We start from the raw sequence: 26,616 nt of genomic DNA, 5'->3' as shown, positions 1-26,616 counted from the left end.
GCCGAGAATAAGCTGATCGGAAGGCCTCCGGTACGCTCGCTGTCGCCTTCCTACGAAAACAGTAGATCATTATGGAGATTTATTACTTGGACTAACCAGCTATAGAAGGCTAAAGCTTCAACAGTCGCCCATCCTGCTGCAGAAGCGAGATATGCTCGCGGCTGATCTCAGAGATATTCTTGCACCTGTTCAGGCCATCGTTAGCATACTAGTTCCCATAGAAAAGGTACAGGGTTACCAGACATACCCAGAAAGCGCCATGCAAGTCTTGAATTCGTCATAGAGCAGATTAATGGCGAGGTTTACACCCGACTGTCCATTGTACTTTATCCCAGTACTGTCAGCCTTTGTTAATATAAGATATATTGATAAACTCACACCCAACCCCCAGATAGCAGGCCTCCCAGCAAGACAGAAATCAGCACCTAGGGCGAGCGCCTTGAAGATGTCCGTACCGCGTCGGATCCCGCCGTCGACAGCAATCGGTATCTTGCCCTTCGCTATGGGTACAACCTCGCGAAGGACATCAAGTGATGAGGGAACTGAGTCGAGCTGGCGGCCGCCGTGGTTGGAGATGATGATGCCGTCGAGGCCGTATTTGATGGCGAGTTCGGCGTCGGCGGCGGTGTATACTAGCACATTTCAAGTTTCAGCATTAGTAACAGTGTAGGTATTTGAATAGTGCTTTTGGTCGACGTACTGCCTTTCCCCCATATTTGCATCTTGGTGTGTTGGCGGAAGAAGGGGAGAAGTTGTGGCCATTCCATTGCGGTGTCTGTGCAATTAGCATCTAAACTGTGCAATCTACTCTTGATATGAATATACCATAAGCCATTGACTCGTCGCCGTCCTCTAGGTTACTGACGTCCACCCCGGGAAACAAGTTAGGGTACTCCATGCCCTTGGGCACGCCGAAACTGTTTCTATACTCGTTCAATCTGCGGCCGAGGTAGGGCGCATCCAGCGTAACGAAGAGGGCTTTGAATCCAGCAGCTGCTCACAGTTAGTTCGGTTTATTTCTTTCTAACACTTTTTATGTCCGTCTGAATTGAATAGAAAAGGTAACTCACCCTCAGCCCTCTTAATCATCCGCACCATAGCATCCTTATTCTTGAGCAAACTCAACTGCATGGCGTAGGGATTCCCCTTCCCCTGTTCAATTACATCCTCCAACGCAATGGTGGAATAGTTCGACAAGCCCATCAGAATTCCATTCGCAGCCGCTGCCCTGGACGTGGCTACCTCCCCGTCCCGGTGGGCTAGGGCTTGCATGGCGGTCGGCGACAGTCCAAAGGGGAACCTCACTTTTGTCCCTAGAATATTCGTCGATGTATCGATAGCTGAGACATTGCGGAGCACACGGGGGCGTATGAGGTATCTGTTGTATGCGGATTTGTTGTCTCGCAGGCTAAGCAAGGTATTAGTGACGGACGGTATATACATGAGATGGGAGAGAGAGGTATACGTGATGAGATCCATTGCGCCTTCATTGTAATATTCTGCTTTTGTTAGCTTTGTCGAATAATATCCTTGAGGAGGTTATATCTACCTCTGTACGCCTTGTGCATCCTCTCGGACCCGAGGCGCTCGAGATCCTCGATGGAGTAGACTTTGGAGTCATGGCTTTTGCCACGGTTAGCCATTTTCGAGATGTAGAATGAAGAAGTAGTTGATACTGTGTGGTTTCTGCTGGTCAAAGGTATTTGAGTTGTGAGCTGGCCTTTTGATGGCTGATATGGCTTTTCGGCGTCGCCTGCCTCTTGCGCGTTCCCCACATTAATCCTACTCCAACTCCAAAACAGATAGAACGGTTTAGTTAGAGGCAGTATTTGCAGTATATTTGGTGTAGTATTGCGCTAACTCTGCAGATCGTTTCTAGACTCTACCTTTGCGAGGTACAATGCTGTCTCGATTGTTCAAAGTCGCTCGGCTTCTGTAGGTATAGGTCCCAGCGCCGCTGAATTCTGGTACTGTCAATAGCTCTTAGAAGGAGAATAATCGACCTCGGTGAAATGGCTGACCGATAGATCCTGAGTGTTGGTATTTCGATCGGCGACCATGCCTTATCTCGCAAGTCCTGAGTTGGGACGATGCAGCTCTCGGCGTCGGTTTCCACATCAGGTCGGGCCGGCTCCGAGTCTTACACTCCACGCCCAGCGCTTGAATGTCGTTGGTAGTTTAATTAATCTATAGAATTTATGGTACATTATAATGCAAATTACCACGCCGCTTCATATGCAAAATCTTATCTATATGCAGCTCGTTTCATACCTTGAGGACCAGTACAGTACCAGGTCCAGACTCAAACCTGCTTTCCATCTAGATTGACAGGCCACTTTTCTCTGATCGCCTTGCCGTACTTAATGAAGACAATCGGAATAGGCACAAATACCAGCGCAAGAAATCCAAGAAGCGAATTACCCCATCCCAGGCCCAAGTCTTCAAACATAGCGGGACCCGCTAGAGGAAGCAGCGCGCCGACCAAAGAACGCGTCGCAGTAAGGCACGCGTTTGCAGATGCTGCATACCGGGGGTAGCAATCAATGACATAAGTCTGGATAGGCATATAAACGCCCATCATGCCGACTCCGAATGGGAACATTCCGATGATGGGCACAATCCAGTGCACGTGTTTCTCTGCGGTCCAGCCGTACCAGAAGAATGTTATAGGGAGGATGCAGGCGAAGATGATCATTAGAGGAAGACGCATCTCGGGTTCAAATACGCCGTTATTCTTTGCGGTTGATCTGACGAGCATTCTGTCGTTGGTCAAGGCGATGAATATCAGTCCGCAGAAAAAGCCGATACCGATGCCAAGGTATGCCAGTCCCGACAGCCCTGTAGAAAAGCCATATTGGCTGGTGAATACTGATGATATAGTGGTGAAGAAGAGATAAAGAAGTCCGTAGACGAGGGCCTGAAAGCAAACCACCCTGCAGTTAGTTTTCCTTGGACAGATAATTCTGACAGGGTATAAGATCATACCATGTAGGTAGAGAGAAGAAGGACGATAGGCGACTTGCAGAAGAGTAAAATAGGTCGCATAAGACCGTGCTTCAAGGCCGTCCCGACAGAGTCACTGTCAGCGCTGGTCTCATATGCGCTGCGGAGATCATTGCGCCCTAGCTGGCTAGATAATTGCGCAGTCTTGCGCTTGATTATGACAGGAGCACAGGTCTCCTGGTTCAGCAGCTCAATAGCTAAGGCCATAACTCCACCCGCAATCATCACAATCCAAAAGGCCCAGCGCCAGCCTATTTCCTCGCCAATAAACCCGCCAGCAATTGGGCCAATAACAGGGCCCATCAGTGGCCCTAAAGCCCAGATTGCAGTAGCTTTACCGCGTTGGTGGACTGGAAACAGGTCTGCAATCACTCCGGCACCAAGAGTGAGACAACCTGATCCTCCAACACCTGCGAAAAAGCGACATACCACCTCTGTCGCAGTATTTTGGGCCAGTGCGCATCCAATTTGCCATACAACGAAGAACCAGTTGGCGGAGCTGAAAACAATTCGGCGGCCATATATCTCGCTGAGCGGAGCAATGAGGCAGGGACCAAACTAGATGGATGCAGTTGTTCATTAGCAAATCCTATCCAGAGCTGCAGAAAAGTAACCTGGAATTTGTTCAATTTATCAGACATACCGCATATCCTAGTAAGAAGACACTGACCGTGAAGGACAGGATGGTTTCATTGGTCTCACGGAAGTCCGCCGCCATGTAGCTGATCGCCGGGGAGAACATGCTGGACGCAAGAGGTGAAATGAGAGTGAATCCGCTAATGAGGAGAAGAAGACTCCATTTCCTGGCCTCTGCGAAATTCTGCGGGTTTGCTGGATCGCCTTGACTGTCCCATCCCACAATTCCTCGGCTGAGATCGGTTTCGGGGAAGGCCTGTTGGGCAGTGGGTGCCGCGTTGGTAGCATCTGTAATTTCCTGTTTCTCAACATCTTGCTGCACAGGCTCGACCACCGTTGATTCACTCCTGTTCAGACTGTGTTGTGGCGCTGCCATAGTCGAGGATGACAGAACAGCTAGGTGAAGGGTCAAAAGTTAGTCCTCAGAAAAAAGAAAAATAAGACAAACCAAAAGTAAGCGTGGACACAATAAGAGAAGCAAGGAGAAGGCAAATGCTATAAATGTGACCGATTCTTGTGTTATGCCGACAGCTATAGATGCAAGGAGATCCGGCCCGATGGGAGACCCAGCACCCGATATCACCGAAGCGGATTGCACAACTTGTGCATGGGATGGAGCATTATCATTGGCTGACTGGTTCTTCATCCACTCAAGGGCGGCGCATCATTGCCCAAAGCATCCGGTGAGATGCAGACCCACTGCGCATAACTTCTGAGCTTGTCCGATCTTGACTGCTGCCATCCGACGTGACTTTGTTCCTTCGTCCGTGTTCAGCCCTGTCAATGACAAGATGATCGCACACCGGCATTGTATCGCTGCCACGCGGTCGAGGGCCCGCATGCGCAAGGTTTGTCCGCTGCCCTTGGAATGTAGCATCCCGCGCGTTTATTGACTTGTACAGGCTTGTGACTATTGTCGCAAGGCCAAAGTGAAATGCGAAAAAAATGAGGGCTCGCCTTCCTGCATCGCCTGTGAGCGGAATAACACTGCATGCATCATCACATCCAGCGTGGATGCTCTCTCATCGCCCCGCCTTCAGCATAGCTCGCCGACGACATACATTTCATTCAAGCAGAAGTCAAAGGCTGTTCTGTATGATTGGATCTACGGCAATGGTATGTCATGATTCCATATACCCGTAGGCTGCTAATTTTTGAAGCACCAACTAGCGACCTGCTAAACTACGCGGACTTGTGGAAACAAGCGGTCTCAGGAGTCTATCGCCGAAATCTCACCTTCGCCTTGTCTCGTATCGCACTTCTCGACGACCACACAGACACCTCGAAGGCGTCAACAAAGTTAGCCGGACCGGCGAATGTGCCTTTTTCTCTTCCCTGGGAGGATGAGGTGCTCCAGATACTCCTTACATTCTCAGAATGCACCGCCTCCCTTTTCCCTTTATTCCGCGAGGAGATAGATGGATGGCTTGCGGAAAAGACGTATCTGCACCCCCGTCTGCCTGAGAATCCAGCGAACTGGGCAGCCTTGAACGTCTGCCTGGCAATGGGATATTTGTTTCACCACCTGCAAAATCCAAACTCTCACGAAGACAATGTTAAATGCAAGAAGCACCTCCATAATGCCCTGGCGACGCTGCCACGTCTTCTTCTAGAGGATCCTAGCTTGACTGGTATACAGGCACTCTTAGGCATGGTAAGTGAGTTCAGCGGCGTACCGTCTGTACGCAATGAATAACATATACCCTAGGTCGCCTTACTCAACGGCAGCCTTGAGCTTCCTTCCACTCATGCCATTCTGGCGGTTGCAATCCGACAAGCCCACACCCTTGGCATTCACCGCGCCGACCAGACCCAGAATACAGACTCTGAAAGGCGCACCCGGGTCTTTTGGATGGGTTATATCATGGACAAAATGTAATATCAGACTGCCGTACAAGCGCAGGTCCACCGCTAATGGCAATCAGGTCGTGCTCCCCCCAAGGTCTGAGCCCGCTTGACGATTACACGAACAACGATATCGTGCCTCCTGATGTTCAAAGGAATGTCCAGGAACCACAGGGGCCGTCGGAAATCCAGCAGCCACCCAATTTTCAGCTTATATGCCGGCTATCGACTATCAAGGCTCGGATACTCAGCTCCGTGTACGCAACTGGAGAAGTCGGTAGGAAAGACGAACATGATCACCATCTCGACAAAGTTCCCTCAATAGAAGAACTTGAGAAGGAACTGAGCGATTGCGGAGGCTTAATCTACTCCTGCTCCCGTCGTGAGGTCGAGCTCGAAGCAATGGAAGCAACTTCGTCAGATCGACTGGTCACGGTGCTGATTCTCCTGTCATACTACCATTCCATCATGATGCTGTACAAACCAGTGTACCACAATCTCTCCTCTGACCCCGGGGCAACTATGCAAGCAATACAGGTCACAGCCTGTATCAATTCTGCTCGTAAAACAGCGCGGTTGGTTCGATATTACCCTGTGAAGGTTTCTCTCGGCGTCCGGTTCGCTTCCCTGTGTTCGCGGCTTTTCTTCCCTGAATGACTGACTGACAGTGCTTAGGAGTCTTCTCAATTATGTGTTCACCTCGGTTGTGGTTCTTACCATGCATCTTGTTGATGCCCCGTCAGCCTCGACGGCGTGTGACGATCTGCAGTTACTTCATGAACTATGCGCGTTCTTGTCGAAGCTGATTGAAGCGAGCCAGGGCACGCATTTGAGAATGTACTTGGAGACGCTTCTCAGAGCGTGCCACTGCTACCGAGGGCTAGCAGAACGAGCGGTATTGACGCCTAGTAAATAGGTGTTATCAGTAAAGCATAAGTTTCATTTTCGGAACCGAATTTCCCCACCGACCCCGCACCGACTCTAGATTGCATTATCATTCATTATTGGAGACCGCGGTGACCCTCCGGATTCAAAAATGCTCTGTATCTCCATCTCACCCACACCAGGTGTCGACGTGCAATGGCGCCGTTAATCTCTTTTTCTCTCCATGCCATTTCCAGCCCGACATCCCCGGCCCCAGCAGCCCCGGAAACGTACCAAGACCTTCACAGGCTGCTGGACCTGCCGCTCTCGCAAGATCAAGTGCGATGAGACCAGGCCGATATGCAGTCAGTGCTGTGCTAAAGGTCTAGAGTGTGAGGGCTACGGGGTGCGCTTGCAGTGGTTGCCTCCTGCTACTGACGCGGACAGTCTTCACGCTGAGCTCCCTGCTGCGGTTGCTGGTGCGCGGTCGCTGAGGCGGCTTGTTCCAATTGGTAAGTTTTTACCCTATGACAAATGTGCTATTGTGTCTGACTTGGTTCTAGAGCTCCCGGCAGCCGTCCTGGGGTGGAGTCAAATTGATGACATTCTGTGCTATATTGACTCGATCGCATCTATCATTCCAGCTGGTGACAATGCTCATGTCCACCATTTCGGCGTCTTCAGCATTCCACAGCAGCGGCGATCGCTGTCATCCTCGCCCTCTGCAGCACTGACTGAACTCCAGACTCTACCACAATCTGATGAGGATGAGCAGGTTGTTTGGCCGGGTGTTTTGGACGTTGGTGCATCATTCTCCCTACCGACCGGGTCGCCAGCAGACTATTCAGACCCCTATTATTCTGAGGCTGACGCCGCCTGGGGCTTGTGCCGCCTCCACGACAACCTTGGCTTCTCTTCAGACTTCACCCAGCAGGAGGAGCTAAATGCTTCGACGGTCTTCTCGGAACTCGACTACAGCTTGCCTGAATACACGGTAAATCGCCCACAAATCGGTGAACGCTCCCACATACTCGAAGGCGCAACAATCCCTGCCGAAGACGTCTGCCCTGAAACGACCGACAGTGCAGACAAGACCAAGCCGCACATTCATCCGTCTATTATAGAACCCCCCAAAGCCCTTGTTGTCCCGGCGCACGAACAACTCCTCATGGAACACTATCGGAACCGGGTAGTTAATCTCTTCTGTGTTATTGACAACGCCAAAAGCCCATGGAAGACCATCCATCTCACCCGTGTCCTCCAGTGTGCCGGGGAACTGAGTTTCGGAGGCAAGACTACGACAATTCGTAACGCGCTGAGAAACGCCTTGTTGGCGATTAGTGCGTTCTGCCTCTCGAACGATCACCGATCTGGTCAGCGGCTCGAAGATGCGGAGAAATGGGAGACCATTGCGTCACGGTATCGCTGTGATGCTATTGGGTTGCTGAAGGACGCGGTCCAGAGTCATCTTCATCAGGAGGAACGGCCGAAGTATAAAGAGTTTGTTGCGACGACATTGTCCATGATTACGATCAATGTAGGTTTACACCTCTTCGCTCTTAGAGCCCATTTGGTACAATATATGATTGCTGATTTCTTTTATGTTAGGTCATGTCCGGCGACACAAGCACCTGCGGGATGCACCTTGACGGCGCCGAACAGCTCATCAGCTACATGAGCGCTCGCAAGACCCGGTTCTCAAATAAGGCCCGGTCCCTGCATCGCATATACCTGTATCTCCGGGTCATATACGAGAGCACGGCAGTCCGGCGACATAGAACGGACAGCTCCCGCTTCTCGCCGTCCTTCGGTTCACGACGAACAGTCGGGCCTCGACCGGTGATTGCACGAGAGCATATCCTCCTTGCAGATGACGAGTCCCCTTCAATAACCAAATGTCTGGCACCGCCCCTTTCAACCTCAACTGAGTTATTGTCGTACGAGTGCATCTATGGAGTCCCGCAGAACCTTCTCCTCCTACTAAAGGCGTGCATCGAGCTCATCGACGAGGTGGAGGACGAGCGCACAAAATCCGGAACCCTCAATATCCCCGAGTCCCTAAATCGGCTATGTGATGACCTCGAGCGCGAAATACTTGACTGGCCTCTTGAAGACCACGAACCCCGCGAACACCAAAATGCTGCACCCGCAACCGCAGCTAGCAGCAGCAGCAGCAGCGCAAAAATCATCTTCCACCAAACCCGCGCCTTCCTCAACGCCCTCATCATCTACTTCTCGCAAAGCATCCGGCTTCTCGGGTTCCGGTACCTGCGGCAATATGTACAGGCCGTTCTCGAGAGTATCGAGGCAATTGAGGAGATCAAAGCAGAGACGAAAATCATTGCGGCGCCGCTGTTCTGGCCTGCATTTATCGCCGCCACTGAGGCCTTTGAACCCCTGCACCAGGAGCGGTTTCGGGCCTGGTACGACCGCGTTCAGGTCTATGGGATTGCAAGCGTGAGGACGGGGATTCAGGTCATCCAGGATGTTTGGAGGTCTGGGTTGGCGAATTCGAATCGCCAGATGCAGTGTTCTTGGCGGGATGTTGTTGAGCGGACGGGGGATTGCCTTATGCTGACCTAGATGATGCCGCAACTCTGGTATGCCAGAACTTGGAACTGCTGCAAAGGTTGCAAGTGTATTGGATCATCATCTACCGAAATTCAGACAAACGACCGGTTCTATATAGCGGTCTCCATTCATTACCTCGGTACCCAAGACGACATTCCCTCTCGTTGCAAGGCAGAGAGATGAGCAGCCGGTGAAACGGCTCCCAACCTTGTTTCCAAGCAGTAAACCGGTCCAGTATCAGTCTGGATACCTGAAGGATGTCAAAGAGCCATACGCCTGCCGAAAATGGCAGTCATTCACTCCGCGGCTGTTTGATGGAATGAAAACGCCTGCTGGGAATGAAAGATGCCTGGCTTAATTCTTTCCAAGAAACGTTAATTCGGAGATACAAAAGGTCTTAGGTTAGCCGTTAATAGTGAAAGGAAACAAAATGGCACAATGTGATTCTCGTTCATTACAATTTCTAGGCCAGCTAATAATTGTTAATTATATAGTGAAGTGTAGATTCACTGCGGAGAAATTACCGAATCAAGCACAGTCTAGAATTATCATCATGGATCTTCGATGGATGTCCGCATAGATTTCCCAATTAAGCAGTACCTCGGACCAGTGACAGTTGAAGGCGAACAATTATGACCTCCCCTCGTACACTTTAGCCCGGAAAAAGTTAGTTGCAACTTACAATCTGGGCTGCACTAGGGACAACGGCTGTTATGCGGTCAGCATGCATGCAAATTGTGGATAATTCAAGCGACGTCGTATGTGCTAACTCGAAGGCTCCCCACGGCCCTGTCAAGTACCGTACATTAGCGCTGCAGCAGCGCATCCGCCGCGCTTCCTCCATGAGGATCCTGGTCCCCTCATGGGCCATTTTGCTGGTCCACAACATCCGCGCTGCCGGGAGCGGGATGAATTTATACCTGGCCAATGCCGGCCCCGTCCCTTTGAGGTTGTCAATGTCGGTCTCGCTCGGTTTGCTCCACCTCCTCTTAACAGTTAGTCCATACGCCATGCTCGGCTCGGATGCCGGGATGGGGTTGAGAGCCGTTGTCAATTCGACATTCACCTCCTATCTCATCCCCTCCATATTCCAAGGTGGTTAAACTAAACGAACACCTTGCTTTTCTCACTGCAAATATTTCAACGCCCATGCGTCCCATCAGCCACAATGCTGAGTCGCCGTTTCTTGGGTTCGTTCCTCAGGAATAGCACTGCTTCTCGTTTCGCTATGGCGACGCAGAATAAACGGAACAATTCTTCGTATCTGTTGAAGGCCGTGGATACGGACGAAAACGAGCGGTAAGCTATATATCCATTTGTAACACAAACAGACAACAACTCACACTTTCAACAGGCTCAACATCCAGCATCGCATGTGTATGCATATGCTCCAGGAGGACATCCTCCACCAATCTATTCCTAAGAAGCTCGAACGAGTGGCAGACATTGCGACTGCTAATGGGTATGTTTGATATATGAATTTTACTACCAGTAACCACCGAAGCCTAACTGACCCTCCAGAACATGGTTGTACGACATAAAGGACGCTCGTGAAAAGGAGCCAGAATCCAGAATTGTCAGCACCAAGTACCACGGCTTCGACCTCAGCCCCGAACTGTTTCCCAAGCCGGACTCGCCCCGAAAAGTCGCTGATATCGACTTCACTGCGCACAACTTCTACAAACCTTTCCCCCAGGAACATATCGGGAAGTACGACCTCGTACACGCCAGGCACCTCATCCTCGCGGTAGAAGGTGAAGACTTGATACCCGCCACGGAACACATCACCTCCCTCTTAAGTACGTCCTTGTCCACTTCTACAAGAGCGAACCCCCCACTAACTAATCCATGCAGAACCCGGCGGCTACCTGCAATGGGAAGAATACGACTTCCAAGACCAGCTCGACAACTGTCACCCCTGTAAAATGACAACAACCTGGACAACGATCCTAAACTGGGTCGGGGAGCGGTACAGCTTGAGGTTCTCCGACAAAGTGCGGGACCAGGTCGCCGCTGCTGGCCTCGAGATCGTCGAAAAGAAACAGTTCACCACGCGGGGTTTGCCGCTGAGCGAAGATCACCGGCTTACTCTGCTTTTTGCTTTCCATACTGGCGTGCCCAGGGTGTGTTTGAAGGCGAAGGGAAAGAGTGATGAGGAGATTGAGAAGATCTACGCGGAATGTTTGGAGGAGTTGGAGAGTGGGGTTATCTTGGACTATTATATGTCTAGGGTTGTGGCTAGGAAGCCTGTTAATTAGACAGGAATATCGGGGTGTAATTGTTGATTATCTCTTTTATGGTTACTTAGAGATGCATCAGCTTATGATAATGATTATGCGATTAATTGGGATTTTTATTGGTGAACAGATGCGAATGTGATATCTTGACCCATACAGATTACTAGTACATCGAAACAGACTCGGTGTTTGTTCGAGCGGACACGGGCTTCTTTCGACTTGGTGCCCAAAGTGCACGCAATCCGCGAAATTCAAATATCCCACTGGTCGAACGAGGTGATGCACTTTGATGCAATTTGCGCCAATACTCCGTAAAATGAATACGATCCTGTTCCTCCACATCAGCCATTGCTGTAGCCTTTCGTCCCCATCACATCAGACCCAAAGCAGATCCTATCAACCAGATGAAGCTTTTATGATTCGTAACGTCGTCAGACGCCAGATCGGCATCACGCGCATTGCAGACTTCACTCTGCCATGCGCCCAGTCCCTTGTCTTGTCCTTTAACCAGCAAACAGGGTATCCTCGTCACGCAGATACTCGCCACAGTCCGCCTGTCGGAAACATACTATCCCTGTAGGATCCAACCGTCTAGCCTCCGCAGTACTCCGGGCTGTGATTCCAAACCCGAGAGGAACGTCATCTTGCGTGCAGACAATTACGCCGGAGTGCTCGACCGCGTCGTCGGGGAACTTGGCGATGTGGGCCTTAGCAACATTTGAGCCGTAGAGGAAAGGCATAACACCGTTCGGGCGAATCCAGATCTTGTTACGGGCGTGTTCGGCGATGATGGGGAGGGCGGTTATGTGCAGTCGGAATTTGCCGGTTTTGGTGAATTTTCCTGCGAAGATTAGAAAGCGCAAGGGCGAAGTTAGACGACATCAACATACCCATGCAGATTCCAAGCGAGAGCAGGTTATCACGAGGAATTGAGGTGGCCAGATTGGCTAAGCTGAGTTTCACGTAGTAGCATCGGTTGTGAGAGAGACGGAAAACATAGCGGTCGGCGTTGGGTGAGTTGTCCAGCGGCGCGATAAGGTTCTTGAGTGAAGAGCCGGTATACTCCGCAAGCTTCGTGAAAAGCGTCTGGGTCTCTTGTTCTGTGAGGGCGCGCATTTTGACAGTTGTGCAGCAATTTGACTGTCGAGGATATTCAGATCGGAGAAAAAAGTTGAAAAAAGCTATATCGTCGGCAGAATATATACCGCCTTCCCGGATTGACTAGTGGTTTGATCGGTGTTGTGTTTCCGTATTGGGTTTAGACTAGTTCCGCTGCCCCTCAAGACAAAGTATGCTCCAGCTCAGGTATCATGCGTTCTTGTTCAGCTTATAAGGATTACAGCCGGCGTGCAAATGGTATACCTTGGTCTCAGGATATTTGCTACCACCAACTTCTTTTTGACTTTCCTCACCTGCCGAGTAGCGACCAACTGTGGGCCAGAACACTGAATCAACAACACTGTGTTTTCACGTGACCATCACCAAGAAGAAAGTAAAAGAACTCATGGTTGGTTGTCTTTGTTTATTTCGAGTAGACTTCCTACAATCTAAAAATTATAGCTATAATACAATGAGACCAATGGTGTCAATTTTGCTCCAAGGCAATGCAAAGCAGAAAGATGCTGTTAACGGGGCGGCCGAGAGATCTTGCAAGGTGCAAGTAGCCCCGCCAACATTGCATGCTTGCTTTTGTCTCCAAGTCAACACCACTTTCTCCTCAGTCGAGCATATCCTGCTAGACCTTATGGTCAACGCTATAATCCTGCTTTATATTCGGCTTCTAATCTTCTACCATGCCGACTAATTCTCTCCGATCCACTTTCAACAATGTCCGGGTTGGGGAAGAAGACGAGTTCCTTTGCGCATGCGGCTTTCAAATGAAAGACTTCCTCGTTCAGAAGAAAACAAGTCCCTATTACGGAACCTGGTGTAATGATCTCCGCTGTGTACCCAAGTAGCGGTTGATCGGGTGCTAACTTTATTCAGTCTATGCTTGCGCGAAATGGTCCCAAGATCCCACCCGCTGCCGGACAAAGATATGGTTCGACGAGAAAGAAAGTGTGCGAAGTCTCATACCATCAGCAATGAAATCCCCGAGAACGCCACGTAAACAGGTCGATATCCGGATATTTGGGCAGTACACCCCTCCCACCACATCGAAGCGAAAGGCGAACATGCAGTCGTTTGATAGTGGTGTTGGCGAATTGGCGGACAACGGTACTCCTCACGGCGTTCATGCCATAGTACCGCTCTAACATCTTGTGATAGAACCGGATTCACCATCCATTTCGAGGTCTACAAAGAAGCCGAGGCATGGGTATGCCGACGCGGCGACTCAGACTCCCAATACCAATCTTCCAGCTCCAGATGTCCGCTCTGCTGCGAGAGCCATGCCTAGGAGACGACTATTTGACGATGTTTTATCACCTCAAAAGAGCAAACCTGCTACAACATTTGATCCATTTACACCACACACCCTCGGTAGCAGCAGAAGCAGCTTCAGGTCTTCTATAGCATCGCCTGTTCGACAGTTACAACGTAATTCACCTTCTCCAACTTACCCAATCACGCCTCCCGGTAAAAAGCCGCCGGCAGCAGAACCGACAACCAACAAGTATCAACATATGAATCCTCCACTTCCAGACAACCCCGAAACACCCTCGGCCTTGAAGGGTGGTAGAGCCAGCCTATTCGCCGGTCGAAGTGAAGAGCACGCTCGAGTGTCTAGTCCTTCGCCAGACACCGATGGGCCCAGAATATTGACAAAAAGCGACGACAAATCTAAACACCAATCCACAGATAGCGACAATGATACGTACGGCTGGACTGATGATCTTGAACAAAACCTCCTTGAGGTCATGGATAACATTGAGAATCCACCATTCAGTCCATTGTTTGTCTGACTCCGATGCTCATCACTTTCTAGGGTTTACCTTGCTACTCACTTGATACGAAGCCAACGATATACGTTTGTACATGGATACCTACTTTGTTCCTCTGCACTAGAGCACATTCAATAAATGTCTTTCCTTTACACATATCAGAAGACATACCTGATGTTATTGGATATCTTGATCCGTCTAATAGCGCGGGTAAAAGACCCCGCTCAGACAGACGCCGTGACAAGATGGGGGCGACAGGCGCATAATCTAAATCAACGATATAATTGCGTCACTTCCATACCATCTTGCCGGTAATATGCACGATTATGAGCGAATGGTTCGGTCCCATGACAGTTCTCCACGCATTGGCGGTGCCGTCGGAGCCCACTACAGTTGCATCCTCTATTCGTGCCTGCTACTTGCTCGATTGTGCCTTCAGCAATACATACCTACGTGGCAGCATATAGCCCACGAATGCCAGCGAGAGTTTTACTGCTAAGAACAAAAGCAAAGAAGGAATATACACGGAATTGATTATAGCTAAAGGTTAATGGGTAGTACTTGCGCATACTAATGGACCTGCCCATCCTCTGACGGTATGCTCTAGCCCTATAACGAACTTGGCGCTGCCCACTTGGTTTAAGCCCGCCAGCCGCACCAAGCGAAAGCCCCATCCTTGCTCCAGACTCATCCAACAACCCAGATCATGGTAACAGGTGAGTGCAAAGACCTCGCCGGCAGCCCCATGGAAAGTGCTTGCAACTTTGCAAAATTTTCAATAAGTCATGGGGTTATAGCTCAGCGGGAGTAGCGTTCGACTGAAGTTCCAACTTCATTCATCCTTAATCGAAAGGTCCCCGGTTCAATCCCGGGTGACCCCATAAGTTTTTTGTGTTTTATTTTTGTCACATTCTCTTTTTCTTCGATTTGGAGGGCGATAGAAGGATTAAAAGCTCGACTTTTGGGCACACAGATTCTCCCCGGGCTTTTGGCAGGCGTTTGCGCGCTCCACCAATCTCAATGGACAGTATGTTTGGTTGGTTGTCTTGTAGTATATAATTGCTGAACCATGCAGAGGTCCGGCCCATTCTCTTGCCTTCTACCTCTCACTATATGGGATATCATCCAAGAATCTAGTTTTGGGCAACCTCTACATGTAGCTGGTGGCACGAAGTTGGGCAGATACCCCAAGGAGAAGCCTAGTTTCCAAGTCCCAGTCGGATATCTCGAACCAACCCGTTTACGGTGACATATACGGCTTCAATCTGGGCTAGCAGGGCCTAGCCTTTCTCTCAGTACTGTCTGGTTTGAGCGTGGTAGTAGTCCTGTTATGCTGCTACCTCTGCTTCGTTGCCCCCAAGCAACTAGGCCATCTCGACCCCATTACCCCAGAAGCACGCATGGGCCGGTCTCTTCGGGGCATGACTGATTCCATCGGTCTATACATATTTGGTACGTTGAGATATATTTACCACTACATCTCTTACGTATCCCCGTTACACAGGCTCTTCCCTCGCTGCCACCGGCTTTTCCCACAGTCCCCTAGCGGGAGCCTCCATCCATTTCTCCCGGCCCGAGGTTTCGGGCGGTGTAACATTGTTTGCCAGCTTGAGTGTCGTCTATATCGTAGGTATATATGTGCTTTACTTCGACGGGGCGAGACTGTGAACTGAGTCCGTATACTGGGGCATGAGTGGGATTATTTATCTGCTCGCCAGTGATTCGAGAAGGATATTGTTGTTGCTTGCTTATATTTAGGTTGCAAACTTTGCAAATATAAATCAATATCGTCAGAATAATCGGCTGTCGGGGCCTCCGATTGACGATATCCCATTGCGCTATGGGGTCAGCCACTGCCCTGTTTAATGCTTGTGTAACTAAATGTTCTTTGTAAATGGAAAAACAAAATCAAAAAATAAAATCAAAAATAGAAGCTCAATGCGACGAGCCCGTCAGATTTTGGGTGTACTACACACTCCGTCAAAGCCTGATATTGTTACTCAGATTCTGTTTCAAGTATGCAGGGTTTATGATCGCGCATTTTCCAGGTTCTCTTGCTTGGCCACGTGCACGGCTGCAGTCAGCATCGTGGTCGTGCTTTGCGTCTAGAGAGAGGATGTTTTGGCTATTTATTGATGGGTTACACAGGCGAGGATTAGTTCAGAATTGTGGCGGGAACAAATGTTGAAGCTGAGATATATATAGATGGAGACAAGGGCTGGAGCATCCCATCAGTTCCGACAGCTGTTTTTGGAACTCGCCTGTGACGATTATACTCGGGATTTGAGACCACTGCTATAATGATGCCGTCATTATATCTCGAATTATTAATAAACTCTAATAGTAGAAACAAACACGGGGTGCGCATCCGTCCGGGAACGGCATGTCAGGATCCTTGCTAGGCTGCCACTCTTCACTCCCCAGCGCCCAGGCCAGGCAGATCGGAGATAACGACGGGAAGCCGATTTCTGGCCAGTACCGTGAAGTAATTTCCGACGATTGAAGAGGCTGGTACTTCGTGACATAGGGCCCAGTCCCCAGGAGTAAGGAACTAAGGATAGGTCATCCCTCGTATCTATGTAGTTTCCGCGGGCCCGGACTCCGTCGGCCACCTTCAATCCTTCACAAATATCATTATTTTAGGCTACGATCCTCTGTCTGATCTGGTAATCCCAGACGTTCAGAACCTCACCTCATGTTCTAGAGCAATGATTGGTAAGTGGGAAGCGTAAATGGTGACGCCTTTTTGCTTTTCGAGGCTGTTCGGCTTCCTGACATATCGTTGATCGAGCAACGAGCACGCAGTCAGATCGGCGGTCGGAGAACGGACCAGCGACGTTGCGATATATCCATGGGCCAGCACGCCAATGAAGATCTCGAACTGGCCACGCCGTCAAACGGAAACCCTCCGCACGGAAAGGGCTGACGGATGAATTCTCATGCTTGGCGGGTCTACACAATGCCATTTATCTGGATATTGAGCTCGAGTGGTTGACAGAAGCTGAACCACACCAGGGATCCCGATCTTGGAATTTTTCACGAGTCTGAAACCTTACCGTAGTAGATGCGAGAGACATGTCAGACAGGATTTCGTGACTCACCACATGGCCAGGAGCTGCAAAGCGCAAGGAGTTCATGGCGGTTCCAGCCCAACGTGGAGGAGCCTGGTGACGAATAAACACATGGTTTTCGATAGTGATGCATATGATCAGTACATTATTGTACAGGCTCCGGAATTAACATGTAGGCTAAGCTCTGAAGGCGAACTGATAGCCTTCTGGTCGAAGATTTCCAGCGTCAATCCGGTGTTAATCGGCGAGGTGTCAAAAGCCGAGTCTGAGTTTGCCAAGGAAGAGAAGATGCCGGGAACATCCCTGCCCTTCGGGTGCGATGCTGGTGATCAGATAACTCTGATACGAGCAGTCGATGACGCCTCAGGCGTGGTTCTGGTTTCAAGCTAACCTGCCGCATGGAGTCAATTTGCTCGATTTTACAGCCTCCGCTGACTCATCGGGGTCGGACATACCGGGGTAGCAGGCCCGTCCGATTGGCTGCGGCACTTGAAAGCCGCTTAATCAGCGGCTTAGGGTCGGACTTTGACTCGGAGCTCCGGCTCCGACCACCGACTCTGACCCACAATCTCTCTCTTCCTCTCGACTCGGCGCAGCCAGAAAGATGGTCAGAAAAAAAAAAGTCTCTGCTGCGTCGAATGACAAACCAATTCCGGGTTGTTCGATCTGACTGGAAGATGGCTGTACTCCACTGCCCTTCCTCGCTTCATGCGAGAACGTCTGCGGTTTCCACCGTTTACTCAGCGGATGTGTTTGCCTTATCGACCAACAGTATCGGAAATAGGAGAGCCATGTGGAACCCCAGGGCCCGGGCTCGGGCAGATTCATGTGCCGTTTGCTGTCTTTTCAGGTGCTCTGGGTCATGCCTTTTGACCCACACCCCTGGCGGGTGTTTATATACTTCTGAGGCAATCCCCCGGCACAGGCGCTGACCGTTGAGAATCTCCTTTTCACGACGCATCGGCCTGCGATTACCACGTCACTATGTCTTCCCTCAAGGTCGAAGACAGGACCGGGCCCCATGAGTCCAGGGAGACTATGGTGAGCAGGGATTCAGATAGTGCAACCACTGTCTTGGGTGAGGATTCCTCCCCCACTCCGGACCAAAATGTTAGCCGCGCCGACGGGTGGACTTTGATGCCTCAAGTCAAGGAGCAGCATGAACGCGAAGTGCAGTCCGGTTTCAAGCGTCGAGAATTGGGTGTCACATGGAAGGACCTCAGTGTTGAAGTTGTCAGCGCAGAGGCCGCTGTCCAAGAAAACTTCCTCTCTCAGTTCAACGTCCCGAAGTTGATCGGGGAATCCCGCAACAAACCTCCTCTCCGAACTATTCTCGACAACAGTCATGGCTGCGTGAAACCAGGCGAGATGCTTCTGGTCCTGGGTCGCCCAGGCTCAGGTTGCACCACTCTGCTGAAAATGCTCGCCAACCAACGACTTGGCTACAAGTCTATCGAAGGAGACGTTCGGTACGGGTCTATGACAGCAAAGGAAGCTACTCAGTACCGTGGCCAGATTGTCATGAATACCGAGGAGGAGCTGTTCTTTCCGAGTTTGACCGTGGGTGAGACCATGGACTTTGCAACGCGACTGAAGGTCCCGTACCGGCTACCGAACGGGGTTGAGTCGCCGGAGACCCAGCGTGAGGAAACCCGCAAGTTCTTACTCGAGTCGATGGGCATCTCTCACACTGTTGATACAAAGGTAATTCCCAGTTTTTTTTCTCTTTTGACATAGTAGAACTAACAGATGCAGGTCGGTAATGAATTCATTCGGGGTGTTTCCGGTGGTGAGCGCAAACGCGTTTCAATTATCGAGTGCCTGGCTACTCGCGCATCTGTATTCTGCTGGGATAACAGTACTCGAGGTCTCGACGCCAGCACCGCCCTGGAGTGGACTAGGGCTGTCCGTGCGATGACCGATGTCTTGGGCTTGTCCACCATCGTTACGCTATATCAAGCTGGCAACGGTATTTATGATCTTTTCGACAAGGTGTTGGTTTTGGACGAGGGAAAGCAGATTTACTACGGACCAATGACCCACGCTAAGCCCTATATGGAGGCTCTCGGATTCATCTGCCGCGATGGTTCCAATGTCGCTGACTTCTTGACCGGTGTCACCGTGCCAACTGAACGTAAAATCCGCTCCGGGTTCGAGGCGCGTTTTCCCCGGAATGCCAATGCCATGCTCGAGGAGTACGACAAGTCTGTGGTGAAAGCAGACATGATCAGCGAATATGACTACCCTGACAGCGAATTCGCCAAGCAAAAGACTGAAGATTTCAAGGAGGCTGTTTCTGAGGAAAAAGCGAAGCAACTGCCCCGGAGCAGCCCGTTCACAGTTGACTTTATTAACCAAGTCAAGATTTGTATCATGCGACAGTACCAAATCCTGTGGGGTGACAAAGCCACGTTTATCATCAAACAGGTGTCGACTCTCATTCAGGCCCTGATTGCGGGTTCTCTTTTCTACGACGCTCCCAACAATTCCGGGGGTCTCTTCGTCAAATCTGGTGCCCTGTTCTTCTCTCTGCTCTACAATTCGCTCCTGGCTATGTCTGAAGTCACGGACTCCTTCCAAGGACGACCGGTACTGATAAAACACAAATCCTTCGCATTTTTCCACCCTGCAGCTTTTTGTCTTGCGCAGATCGCCGCGGATATACCTGTTTTGATATTCCAAGTCACTATTTTTGCGCTCCCCGTTTATTTCATGGTCGGTCTTGAAATGGACGCGGGGACATTCTTTACCTACTGGGTGTTGGTGTTCGCAACTACAATGGTAAGTTCGACAGAACATAATCTAATGAAACCAATATACTTATTTCCAATAGGCGATGACTGCGGTTTTCCGAGCTTGTGGAGCCGCCTTCAAGACATTCGATGATGCGTCCAAGGTCTCGGGTTTCCTTATTTCGGCTCTCATTATGTACACTGGTTATATGATTCGGAAGCCGGAAATGCACCCTTGGTTTGTTTGGATTTACTGGATTGATCCCCTCGCCTATGGCTTTGATGCCTTGCTTTCCAACGAGTTTACGGGCAAGATTATTCCATGTGTGGGCACCAACCTTGTCCCCAGCGGACCGGGCTACGAAAACGCTACCACTCAGTCCTGCACTGGTGTTGGAGGTGCTATCCCTGGCATGAATTATGTTACTGGTGACAACTACCTAGCATCGCTTTCGTACAGCCGCTCCCACATTTGGCGTAACTTTGGAATCCTCTGGGCCTGGTGGGCTCTCTTCGTCTTTGTTACCATTGTCGCTACAACTCGCTGGAAGGGTGCCTCCGAGAACGGCCCGTCCCTTTTGATCCCCCGTGAAAGTGTGGAGCGAAACCGCCAGAACGTTCGCCAGGACGAAGAATCCCAGCCAAACGAGAAATCCTCTAAGAAGACCCAGGAGGGCGGTGTACAGGATTCGAGTGAAATTGACAACCAGCTTGTCCGTAACACGTCTGTGTTTACCTGGAAGGATCTGAGCTATACCGTCAAGACCCCCTCTGGGGATCGTCAGTTACTCAACGAAGTGTACGGATGGGTGAAGCCAGGCATGTTGGGCGCTCTCATGGTATGTCAACTTATGTCAAAGTCTGAATACAGCTAACAAGTGTTATAGGGCTCATCTGGTGCTGGAAAGACAACCTTGCTCGATGTCCTTGCTCAACGGAAGACTGCTGGTACAATCCACGGATCGGTTTTAGTCGATGGACGCCCACTTCCTATCTCCTTCCAGCGCTCGGCAGGTTACTGTGAACAACTCGATGTCCACGAACCTTATGCCACTGTCCGTGAGGCTTTGGAATTCTCTGCGCTTCTACGACAGCCACGTACAACACCACGAGAGGAAAAGATGAAATATGTTGATGTTATTATTGATCTTTTGGAACTGCACGACATTGCTGACACCCTCATTGGTCGCGTCGGCGCTGGACTGAGCGTTGAACAGCGCAAGAGAGTCACCATCGGTGTCGAACTAGTGTCTAAGCCCAGCATTCTGATCTTCCTTGACGAGCCTACATCCGGTCTTGACGGCCAATCTGCCTACAACACTGTTCGCTTCCTCCGAAAATTGGCTGATGTCGGCCAGGCTGTGCTCGTGACAATTCACCAGCCTTCTGCTCAGCTTTTCGCTGAATTCGACAGCTTGTTACTACTTGCCAAGGGTGGAAAGATGGTTTACTTTGGTGACATCGGTGATAATGGCTCAACTGTGAAGGACTACTTCGCTCGTCATGGCGCTCCTTGCCCTCCCAATGCCAACCCTGCTGAACACATGATCGACGTCGTCTCTGGGACTCTCTCGCAGGGCCGCGATTGGCATGAGATCTGGAAGGCTTCTCCCGAGCACACAAACGCAAAACAGGAACTTGATCAGATTGTTAATGAGGCCGCTTCTAAACCACCGGGAACTGTCGACGACGGACATGAATTCGCTATGCCTCTCTGGCAGCAGACCGTGATTGTTACAAAGCGTACTTGCCTCGCTGTTTACCGGAACACTGACTATGTCAACAACAAGCTCGCGCTGCACATTGGTTCTGCTCTCTTCAACGGTTTCTCGTTCTGGAAGATGGGTGAATCTGTGACTGAATTACAACTGAAGCTGTTCTCTCTATTCAACTTCATCTTCGTTGCTCCAGGCGCTATCGCTCAACTCCAGCCTATGTTCATTGAACGCCGCGACATCTACGACGCCCGTGAAAAGAAATCTAGAATGTACTCTTGGATTGCCTTCGTAACAGGTCTCATCATTTCCGAACTTCCCTACCTTGTCCTCTGCGCAGTCCTCTACTTCGTCTGCTTCTACTACCAAACCGGCCTCCCTACAAGCTCTGACAAAGCGGGCGCCGTCTTCTTCGTCATGCTTCTCTACGAGGGTCTCTACACCGGAATCGGCCAGTTCATCTCCGCCTACGCCCCCAACGCCGTCTTCGCAACCCTTACAAACCCCCTCGTCATCGGAACCCTCGTCTCCTTCTGCGGTGTCCTGGTTCCCTACGAACAAATCCAAGCCTTCTGGCGCTACTGGATCTACTACCTTAACCCCTTTAACTACCTCATGGGCAGTCTCCTTACATTCACTGTCTTCGACACGGACATCAAATGCCGCGAAGCAGAGTTCGCTACCTTCGACCCGCCCAACGGCTCGACTTGTCGCGAGTACCTCTCGGGTTTCTTGCAGGGCATGGGTGCCCGCGCCAACCTGGTCAACCCAGATGCTACCGCCCAGTGCCAGGTCTGCCAATACACACGTGGAAGCGACTACCTGTATAGTTTGAACTTGAAGGACTACTACTACGGGTGGCGGGACACGGCGCTCGTCGCACTCTTCGTCATCAGCAGTTATGCGTTGGTGTATGGGCTCATGAAGTTGAGGACAAAGGCTTCGAAGAAGGCGGAGGAGTAAATGAAGTAAGCTAGCTGAGCTCTGCTTACATTCCTAGCCGACTGATTTGTTTGATATGAGCGACGTTCAGCGCTATATAGATATCCTTGCTTTTTGGTTTATTCTCTTGAACACTTACCTTATCTCCACCCTTTTCGATCTCCCCTCTGAACCAATCTCCCATTCGTGTTATGTTGGGATATGTGCTACATTTGCATTTGCGACGTTGACTAGATAGATCGATGGACTGCATTGCGGGAGTTGTTAATTTGATACACAACACTTAGTTTTTAATAGATAGTGATTTTTGTTTTTTTGGGACAGACTCGGATAAATAAATAAAACTGCTAATTGTTCATCCATGTGCTTTCTATCTAGCATACACGAGATATGGTGCCGAAGAGGACGTTGATTAAAAAGCACCTGCAGATTCCCGTCAAAGTGGAGAGAAGTAAAGAAGCGAAGCTACTTATATAATTATCATCATTACCGCGGTCATCTTCAAACACCAACAGAGACTGAGGATATCAAGGAATTGTAGCGCGGAAGTAACTTCATCATGCATGATTCAGAGATGGTACGTCAGGTAAGCGAAAGAAAAGTAGGTTTAAGGGTGTAAGTGAGATCGCCAGAAATAAAGTCCTGTAAATATAGAGAGAGCGAGAGATCGTAATGAGACATAAATGGACGCTGGTTCGTAATTCACATGATAATGCAGCAGGAGTTCTGCTTCTTCGCGCTCGTGTAGAACATTTTGCTTTGGGAGCTGAGACCCTCGCTCTTCTGGACTAGGTCGTCGAGTTTCTCACCACGTTCCAGGACCTAGGCAAGTCACTGTTAGAGAAAGTGTCTACAGTGGCGGGATATGATGGGGATGGGAAAAGGCGGACATACACTTTCTATAGTTTTGTGTAAAACAACCTTTGTCTCCTCCAGTTGGTTGTTGATCATGGTAATGTTGTCCACATTCTCGGGTTTCTGGTATTTAGTGATGTAATCTTTGAGCGCCGGGAAAGGGACGGGTTCGGTCGCAGTTTTTGCTCCGGGGTTCTCGGTGCAGAATTCCTGGACGATTTTGCCGATGAGCCCATTAGCAATTCTGGAGGGGTATGCCTCGTTGGTGATAGCGACACCGGTGACACCATTTTCGTGGGCGTAAACGTGGAAGACAAATTCTAAGTTGAATTTGGTTAGAGACGCTCTAAACAGGCTCAAACAGAAAAAGGTACTTGAATGCTCTAGGAATCATTCAAGAATCAAAACATACCCTTTTCTTGAACCTCCTTTCGACTGTTTGGCGTAGTGTGCCCAGTCAGGATCTTGCTAAACATGGTTGTGAATTCTGAGATGCTCCCGCGGGTGAAACGGGAGTAGCTGCTCAGCTCCCGCTCGCAACATAGCTCTATCGGATCGGGTTGTGCATTTCGGAGGATCTAGGCAGGTCAGTAAAAGCGAGTCTTCAGGCGACGCAGAGCTTACACCGATGTAGACGATCTTCGTGTCCGTTGGTGTGGGTGTAGCCATTTTGGTAGACGAGGGTGAGAGCTGGACGGGAGAATGTGGGGTGTTGAGGAATGAGCCCACGCTGAAGGTGAATGTGATGCCGGCGGGCGGTGTAGGTACTAGTGGATGCGGCAGGATAGAGCTTGTTCGCTCACGTGCCGAGGACCCTTAATTTCAACTGCCTGTCTACCTGGCCCGCCAAACCGACAACAATGCCACAGCCAGCGCTCATAATTGTCGACTTTGACAGAACCCTCTTCAACACCCTTCATTAAAGAATCCATAAAGCATACATTTGCCACCCTTCTCCCCGAACACTAACCACCTGAATCAGCTCTCCAGTCCCAGATTTCCTCCGGAGTCGGTATAGGTAATATATTTCGCTCGCTCCCTTCAAGCCCTGACACCCTTGCTGGACATTTAATTGATGCCTGGATAACAATATATCCAGGTATCTATGCATCAACCGGTCAGGGCCTGATAACTGCTTACCCCGACACCCAATCGCTCACACTCGAGACAAGAGAAAGGGATATCCCTATGGCCATCGTAAGCAGCCAGCGCATCGCTGCCATTCAGACTGTGCTGGAAAATAACGGACTGGACGTGTATATCCGTCAAACTCCAATTATTGGTGATGAGACGCCTGGAACTGCTTGAAACCCAACCCCAGCGAGATATACGAATGCCCTGATGCCGAGGCTACGGGAGATAGGGCGTGTAGGACCTTGGCTGGAAACGGGAGAGGGATTGGTTGTCGTTGGGGATACGAAGGCGGATATTGGGCTTGCGAGGAATATTGGCGGTCTCGATATGGGTAAGGGAATACGGAGGCTTGTGAGACACTGGGCCCGGATCGGATTGTTGATGGGCTGACGGACGTAGTAGGCATTTTGCGAGATGGGTAGGTATATCTAATCGTAGGGATCTACTGAACCGTCTAGGGTTGGACTGTGATGTATAATCATGAGATTTAAAGAAATGATTTAATTATAGATGGCACTAAAGCGATATTATGAGTAAACATTAACAAATTGATAGCAGTTACATTATGTTCAGAGCACGACAACAACGGCTGCGATGACAATCGCACCAGCCAGGGAAGACTTGAGGGTGTTCACTACGCCAGCCCCAGTAAACTCGGGCGTTTCAGGACTCGTACCAGTCCCGGAATCAGAGCCGGAATCAGAGCCGGAATCAGAGCCGGAATCAGAGCCGGAATCAGATCCAGAGTCAGAGTCAGAGTCAGATCCGGATCCAGACCCGCCGGTAGGTGCAGGGGGGGTTCTCCGTTTCCGAGTCTGTTGGCTCAGGCGGATTGTCAGTATCAGTCCCGGTAGGCTCCGGCTCGTCCGTAGTTGAGGGAGGCGGTGTCTCGGTATCGGTTTCGCAGGGCTCATCAGTTGTCTCCGGAGGAGTGTCAGTGTCAGTCTCACATGGTTCCGACGTGGATGGCGGAGGAGTCTCGGTGCCGGTTTCACAGGGTTCACTGGTCGATGGGGGAGGAGTCTCCGTATCGGTCTCGCACGGAGTGGACGTGTCTGTCTCGTCTGGCCCAGATGTGGTCGAGGTGCTAGTAGGGGGTGGAGTTGTAGTCGTCTCAGTTGGGCTAGGAGTATCAGTAGTTGTTGTCGAAGTAGTCGAGGTCGCTGTTGTGGTGGGCGTGGAAACATCCTCATAGGCATCGATGCCCTTCTGGATAGATGCCTTGATACCAGACGACAACTCATCGGCGATCTCCTTGAGCGATTCCGGAACCTTGCTGGTCAGAGCGTCAGCAAAGCTAGTGGCCGCAGCCAACTGCTCTTGGAGCTGGGCATAAACCGATGCACCGGAGCCTGCCTCGACGACCGGATCCTTCTTATCAATAAGGGCGGAGATGGTAGCATCGACGTTCTTTGTCAACGTCTGAATAGGGCCCACCAGGTTCAACGCATCCGTTGAAGTCAAGTCATCGCCGGCAAGAACAATATCGGTGCCAGCATTGATGGTAGCAACAAGATCAGTCGATGTCTTTTCTATGGCTGAGGTGTCCCCGCCTGTGTACGCTGTGATGTCGTCTCCTAGAGCAATGGTCTTGCTGTTTATGTCGGCAATGCTGCTCTGGATTGCTGCGGCATCGTGTTGAACGAGTGTTCGCTCGCGGATGACATTCGTTGGCGTGGCGAGGACCGTTGTTACGAGCCCAAGGCCAGCCAGCAGGAAGGTTGGTTGAAACCTCATCGTGGGATAAATGCGTCGTCAATGTATAATCAGATATCAAGTTGAGGTTCTGGGAGCATTAAGTACTAGTGATGGAATTTCACAAGCCGAAGGAGTCACAGCATAAACGAGTGTAGGTATGTGAGCGCGATCCAAAACCAGAAATCCCTCAAATGCCCAAGGCGAGTGGCAGTCTATATGACTCCTCCGGTGCTTCAGAGCACATGCCCATCATGTCGCCTGCACATTAGCCTGGTTTCCCCGGATCCAATGCACTTTTCCAGGGTCTCAGGGAGTCCACTTCGACTGGTCAACGCTAGTTGTCACGAACCTCGCACCTACTGGACCCGTCTCAGCCCTAGTCGAAGCTAAATGCCGGTGTTTGGTTACATTCTGGACAAAACAATGGCACC

At 50.4% G+C, this 26,616-nt stretch overlaps 10 protein-coding genes and 1 non-coding gene across 11 annotated transcripts; 6 read left to right on the top strand and 5 right to left on the bottom strand.

Moving 5' to 3' along the window:
- Positions 1 to 25: 25 nt before the first annotated feature.
- ASPVEDRAFT_202450 (alpha-hydroxy acid oxidase) lies at positions 26 to 1,845 on the bottom strand. The gene is made up of 8 exons (XM_040809374.1): positions 1,550 to 1,845; positions 1,466 to 1,499; positions 1,071 to 1,408; positions 826 to 993; positions 701 to 775; positions 379 to 632; positions 248 to 324; positions 26 to 185 (listed from the first exon to the last, which is right to left on the bottom strand). Exons 1-8 carry the CDS (start codon positions 1,641 to 1,643, stop codon positions 110 to 112), a joined length of 1,116 nt encoding a protein of 371 aa, XP_040673315.1. The 5' UTR covers positions 1,644 to 1,845; the 3' UTR covers positions 26 to 109.
- Positions 1,846 to 2,158: 313 nt separating this feature from the next.
- On the bottom strand, positions 2,159 to 4,137 carry ASPVEDRAFT_178263 (MFS transporter). The gene is made up of 3 exons (XM_040808810.1): positions 3,647 to 4,137; positions 2,986 to 3,561; positions 2,159 to 2,917 (listed from the first exon to the last, which is right to left on the bottom strand). The coding sequence occupies exons 1-3, from the start codon at positions 4,013 to 4,015 to the stop codon at positions 2,303 to 2,305; spliced, it is 1,560 nt and encodes a 519-aa protein (XP_040673314.1). The 5' UTR covers positions 4,016 to 4,137; the 3' UTR covers positions 2,159 to 2,302.
- Positions 4,138 to 4,430: 293 nt separating this feature from the next.
- ASPVEDRAFT_88797 (uncharacterized protein) lies at positions 4,431 to 6,400 on the top strand (the record flags this gene model as incomplete). The annotated part of the gene is made up of 6 exons (XM_040818422.1): positions 4,431 to 4,487; positions 4,542 to 4,755; positions 4,800 to 5,293; positions 5,348 to 5,514; positions 5,565 to 6,101; positions 6,160 to 6,400. The coding sequence occupies 6 exons, from the start codon at positions 4,431 to 4,433 to the stop codon at positions 6,398 to 6,400; spliced, it is 1,710 nt and encodes a 569-aa protein (XP_040673313.1).
- A 192-nt stretch (positions 6,401 to 6,592) lies between these two features.
- Positions 6,593 to 8,931, top strand: ASPVEDRAFT_88796 (Zn(II)2Cys6 transcription factor; the record flags this gene model as incomplete). The annotated part of the gene is made up of 3 exons (XM_040818421.1): positions 6,593 to 6,860; positions 6,912 to 7,885; positions 7,957 to 8,931. 3 exons carry the CDS (start codon positions 6,593 to 6,595, stop codon positions 8,929 to 8,931), a joined length of 2,217 nt encoding a protein of 738 aa, XP_040673312.1.
- A 1,156-nt stretch (positions 8,932 to 10,087) lies between these two features.
- On the top strand, positions 10,088 to 11,177 carry ASPVEDRAFT_142718 (uncharacterized protein; the record flags this gene model as incomplete). The annotated part of the gene is made up of 4 exons (XM_040807860.1): positions 10,088 to 10,218; positions 10,274 to 10,381; positions 10,441 to 10,718; positions 10,774 to 11,177. The coding sequence occupies 4 exons, from the start codon at positions 10,088 to 10,090 to the stop codon at positions 11,175 to 11,177; spliced, it is 921 nt and encodes a 306-aa protein (XP_040673311.1).
- Positions 11,178 to 11,659: 482 nt separating this feature from the next.
- Positions 11,660 to 12,272, bottom strand: ASPVEDRAFT_33763 (ribosome biosynthesis protein NIP7; the record flags this gene model as incomplete). The annotated part of the gene is made up of 2 exons (XM_040810779.1): positions 11,660 to 11,997; positions 12,047 to 12,272. 2 exons carry the CDS (start codon positions 12,270 to 12,272, stop codon positions 11,660 to 11,662), a joined length of 564 nt encoding a protein of 187 aa, XP_040673310.1.
- A 312-nt stretch (positions 12,273 to 12,584) lies between these two features.
- Positions 12,585 to 14,324, top strand: ASPVEDRAFT_369297 (uncharacterized protein). Its single transcript, XM_040811330.1, has 4 exons — positions 12,585 to 12,663; positions 12,717 to 13,085; positions 13,143 to 13,373; positions 13,425 to 14,324. The coding sequence occupies exons 2-4, from the start codon at positions 12,950 to 12,952 to the stop codon at positions 14,057 to 14,059; spliced, it is 1,002 nt and encodes a 333-aa protein (XP_040673309.1). The 5' UTR covers positions 12,585 to 12,663; positions 12,717 to 12,949; the 3' UTR covers positions 14,060 to 14,324.
- A 501-nt stretch (positions 14,325 to 14,825) lies between these two features.
- ASPVEDRAFT_t134 lies at positions 14,826 to 14,919 on the top strand. The gene has a single exon. It is a non-coding gene; the product is annotated as a tRNA-Phe (tRNA).
- A 3,228-nt stretch (positions 14,920 to 18,147) lies between these two features.
- ASPVEDRAFT_142072 (uncharacterized protein) lies at positions 18,148 to 22,519 on the top strand (the record flags this gene model as incomplete). Its single annotated transcript, XM_040807796.1, has 4 exons — positions 18,148 to 18,813; positions 18,865 to 19,890; positions 19,943 to 20,680; positions 20,729 to 22,519. 4 exons carry the CDS (start codon positions 18,148 to 18,150, stop codon positions 22,517 to 22,519), a joined length of 4,221 nt encoding a protein of 1,406 aa, XP_040673308.1.
- Positions 22,520 to 23,200: 681 nt separating this feature from the next.
- ASPVEDRAFT_33759 (palmitoyltransferase YKT6) lies at positions 23,201 to 24,022 on the bottom strand (the record flags this gene model as incomplete). Its single annotated transcript, XM_040810778.1, has 4 exons — positions 23,201 to 23,320; positions 23,393 to 23,673; positions 23,766 to 23,931; positions 23,978 to 24,022. 4 exons carry the CDS (start codon positions 24,020 to 24,022, stop codon positions 23,201 to 23,203), a joined length of 612 nt encoding a protein of 203 aa, XP_040673307.1.
- A 1,506-nt stretch (positions 24,023 to 25,528) lies between these two features.
- Positions 25,529 to 26,185, bottom strand: ASPVEDRAFT_115397 (cell wall mannoprotein 1 family protein; the record flags this gene model as incomplete). The annotated part of the gene is made up of 1 exon (XM_040805619.1): positions 25,529 to 26,185. A coding segment is annotated over one exon (657 nt), but the record flags the coding sequence as incomplete, so codon positions are not given.
- Positions 26,186 to 26,616: the final 431 nt, after the last annotated feature.

This window comes from Aspergillus versicolor, assembly GCF_001890125.1.
Source record: "Aspergillus versicolor CBS 583.65 unplaced genomic scaffold ASPVEscaffold_13, whole genome shotgun sequence".
NCBI lineage: Eukaryota > Fungi > Ascomycota > Eurotiomycetes > Eurotiales > Aspergillaceae > Aspergillus > Aspergillus versicolor.
This window is presented reverse-complemented; position numbering and strand designations above follow the sequence as displayed.

Coding starts and splice junctions, on each gene's coding strand:
- ASPVEDRAFT_369297 (XM_040811330.1), top strand. CDS start 12,950: ATGCCGACTAATTCTCTCCGATCCACTTTCAACAATGTCCGGGTTGGG. Junction 13,086..13,142: donor TCCCTATTACGGAACCTGGT/GTAATGATCTCC, acceptor AACTTTATTCAG/TCTATGCTTGCGCGAAATGG. Junction 13,374..13,424: donor TGGCGAATTGGCGGACAACG/GTACTCCTCACG, acceptor ATCTTGTGATAG/AACCGGATTCACCATCCATT.
- ASPVEDRAFT_202450 (XM_040809374.1), bottom strand. CDS start 1,643: ATGGCTAACCGTGGCAAAAGCCATGACTCCAAAGTCTACTCCATCGAG. Junction 1,409..1,465: donor GGCGCAATGGATCTCATCAC/GTATACCTCTCT, acceptor TACCTTGCTTAG/CCTGCGAGACAACAAATCCG. Junction 994..1,070: donor GATGATTAAGAGGGCTGAGG/GTGAGTTACCTT, acceptor AACTGTGAGCAG/CTGCTGGATTCAAAGCCCTC.
- ASPVEDRAFT_178263 (XM_040808810.1), bottom strand. CDS start 4,015: ATGGCAGCGCCACAACACAGTCTGAACAGGAGTGAATCAACGGTGGTC. Junction 3,562..3,646: donor TCTTCTTACTAGGATATGCG/GTATGTCTGATA, acceptor GCATCCATCTAG/TTTGGTCCCTGCCTCATTGC. Junction 2,918..2,985: donor TTCTTCTCTCTACCTACATG/GTATGATCTTAT, acceptor GTTTGCTTTCAG/GCCCTCGTCTACGGACTTCT.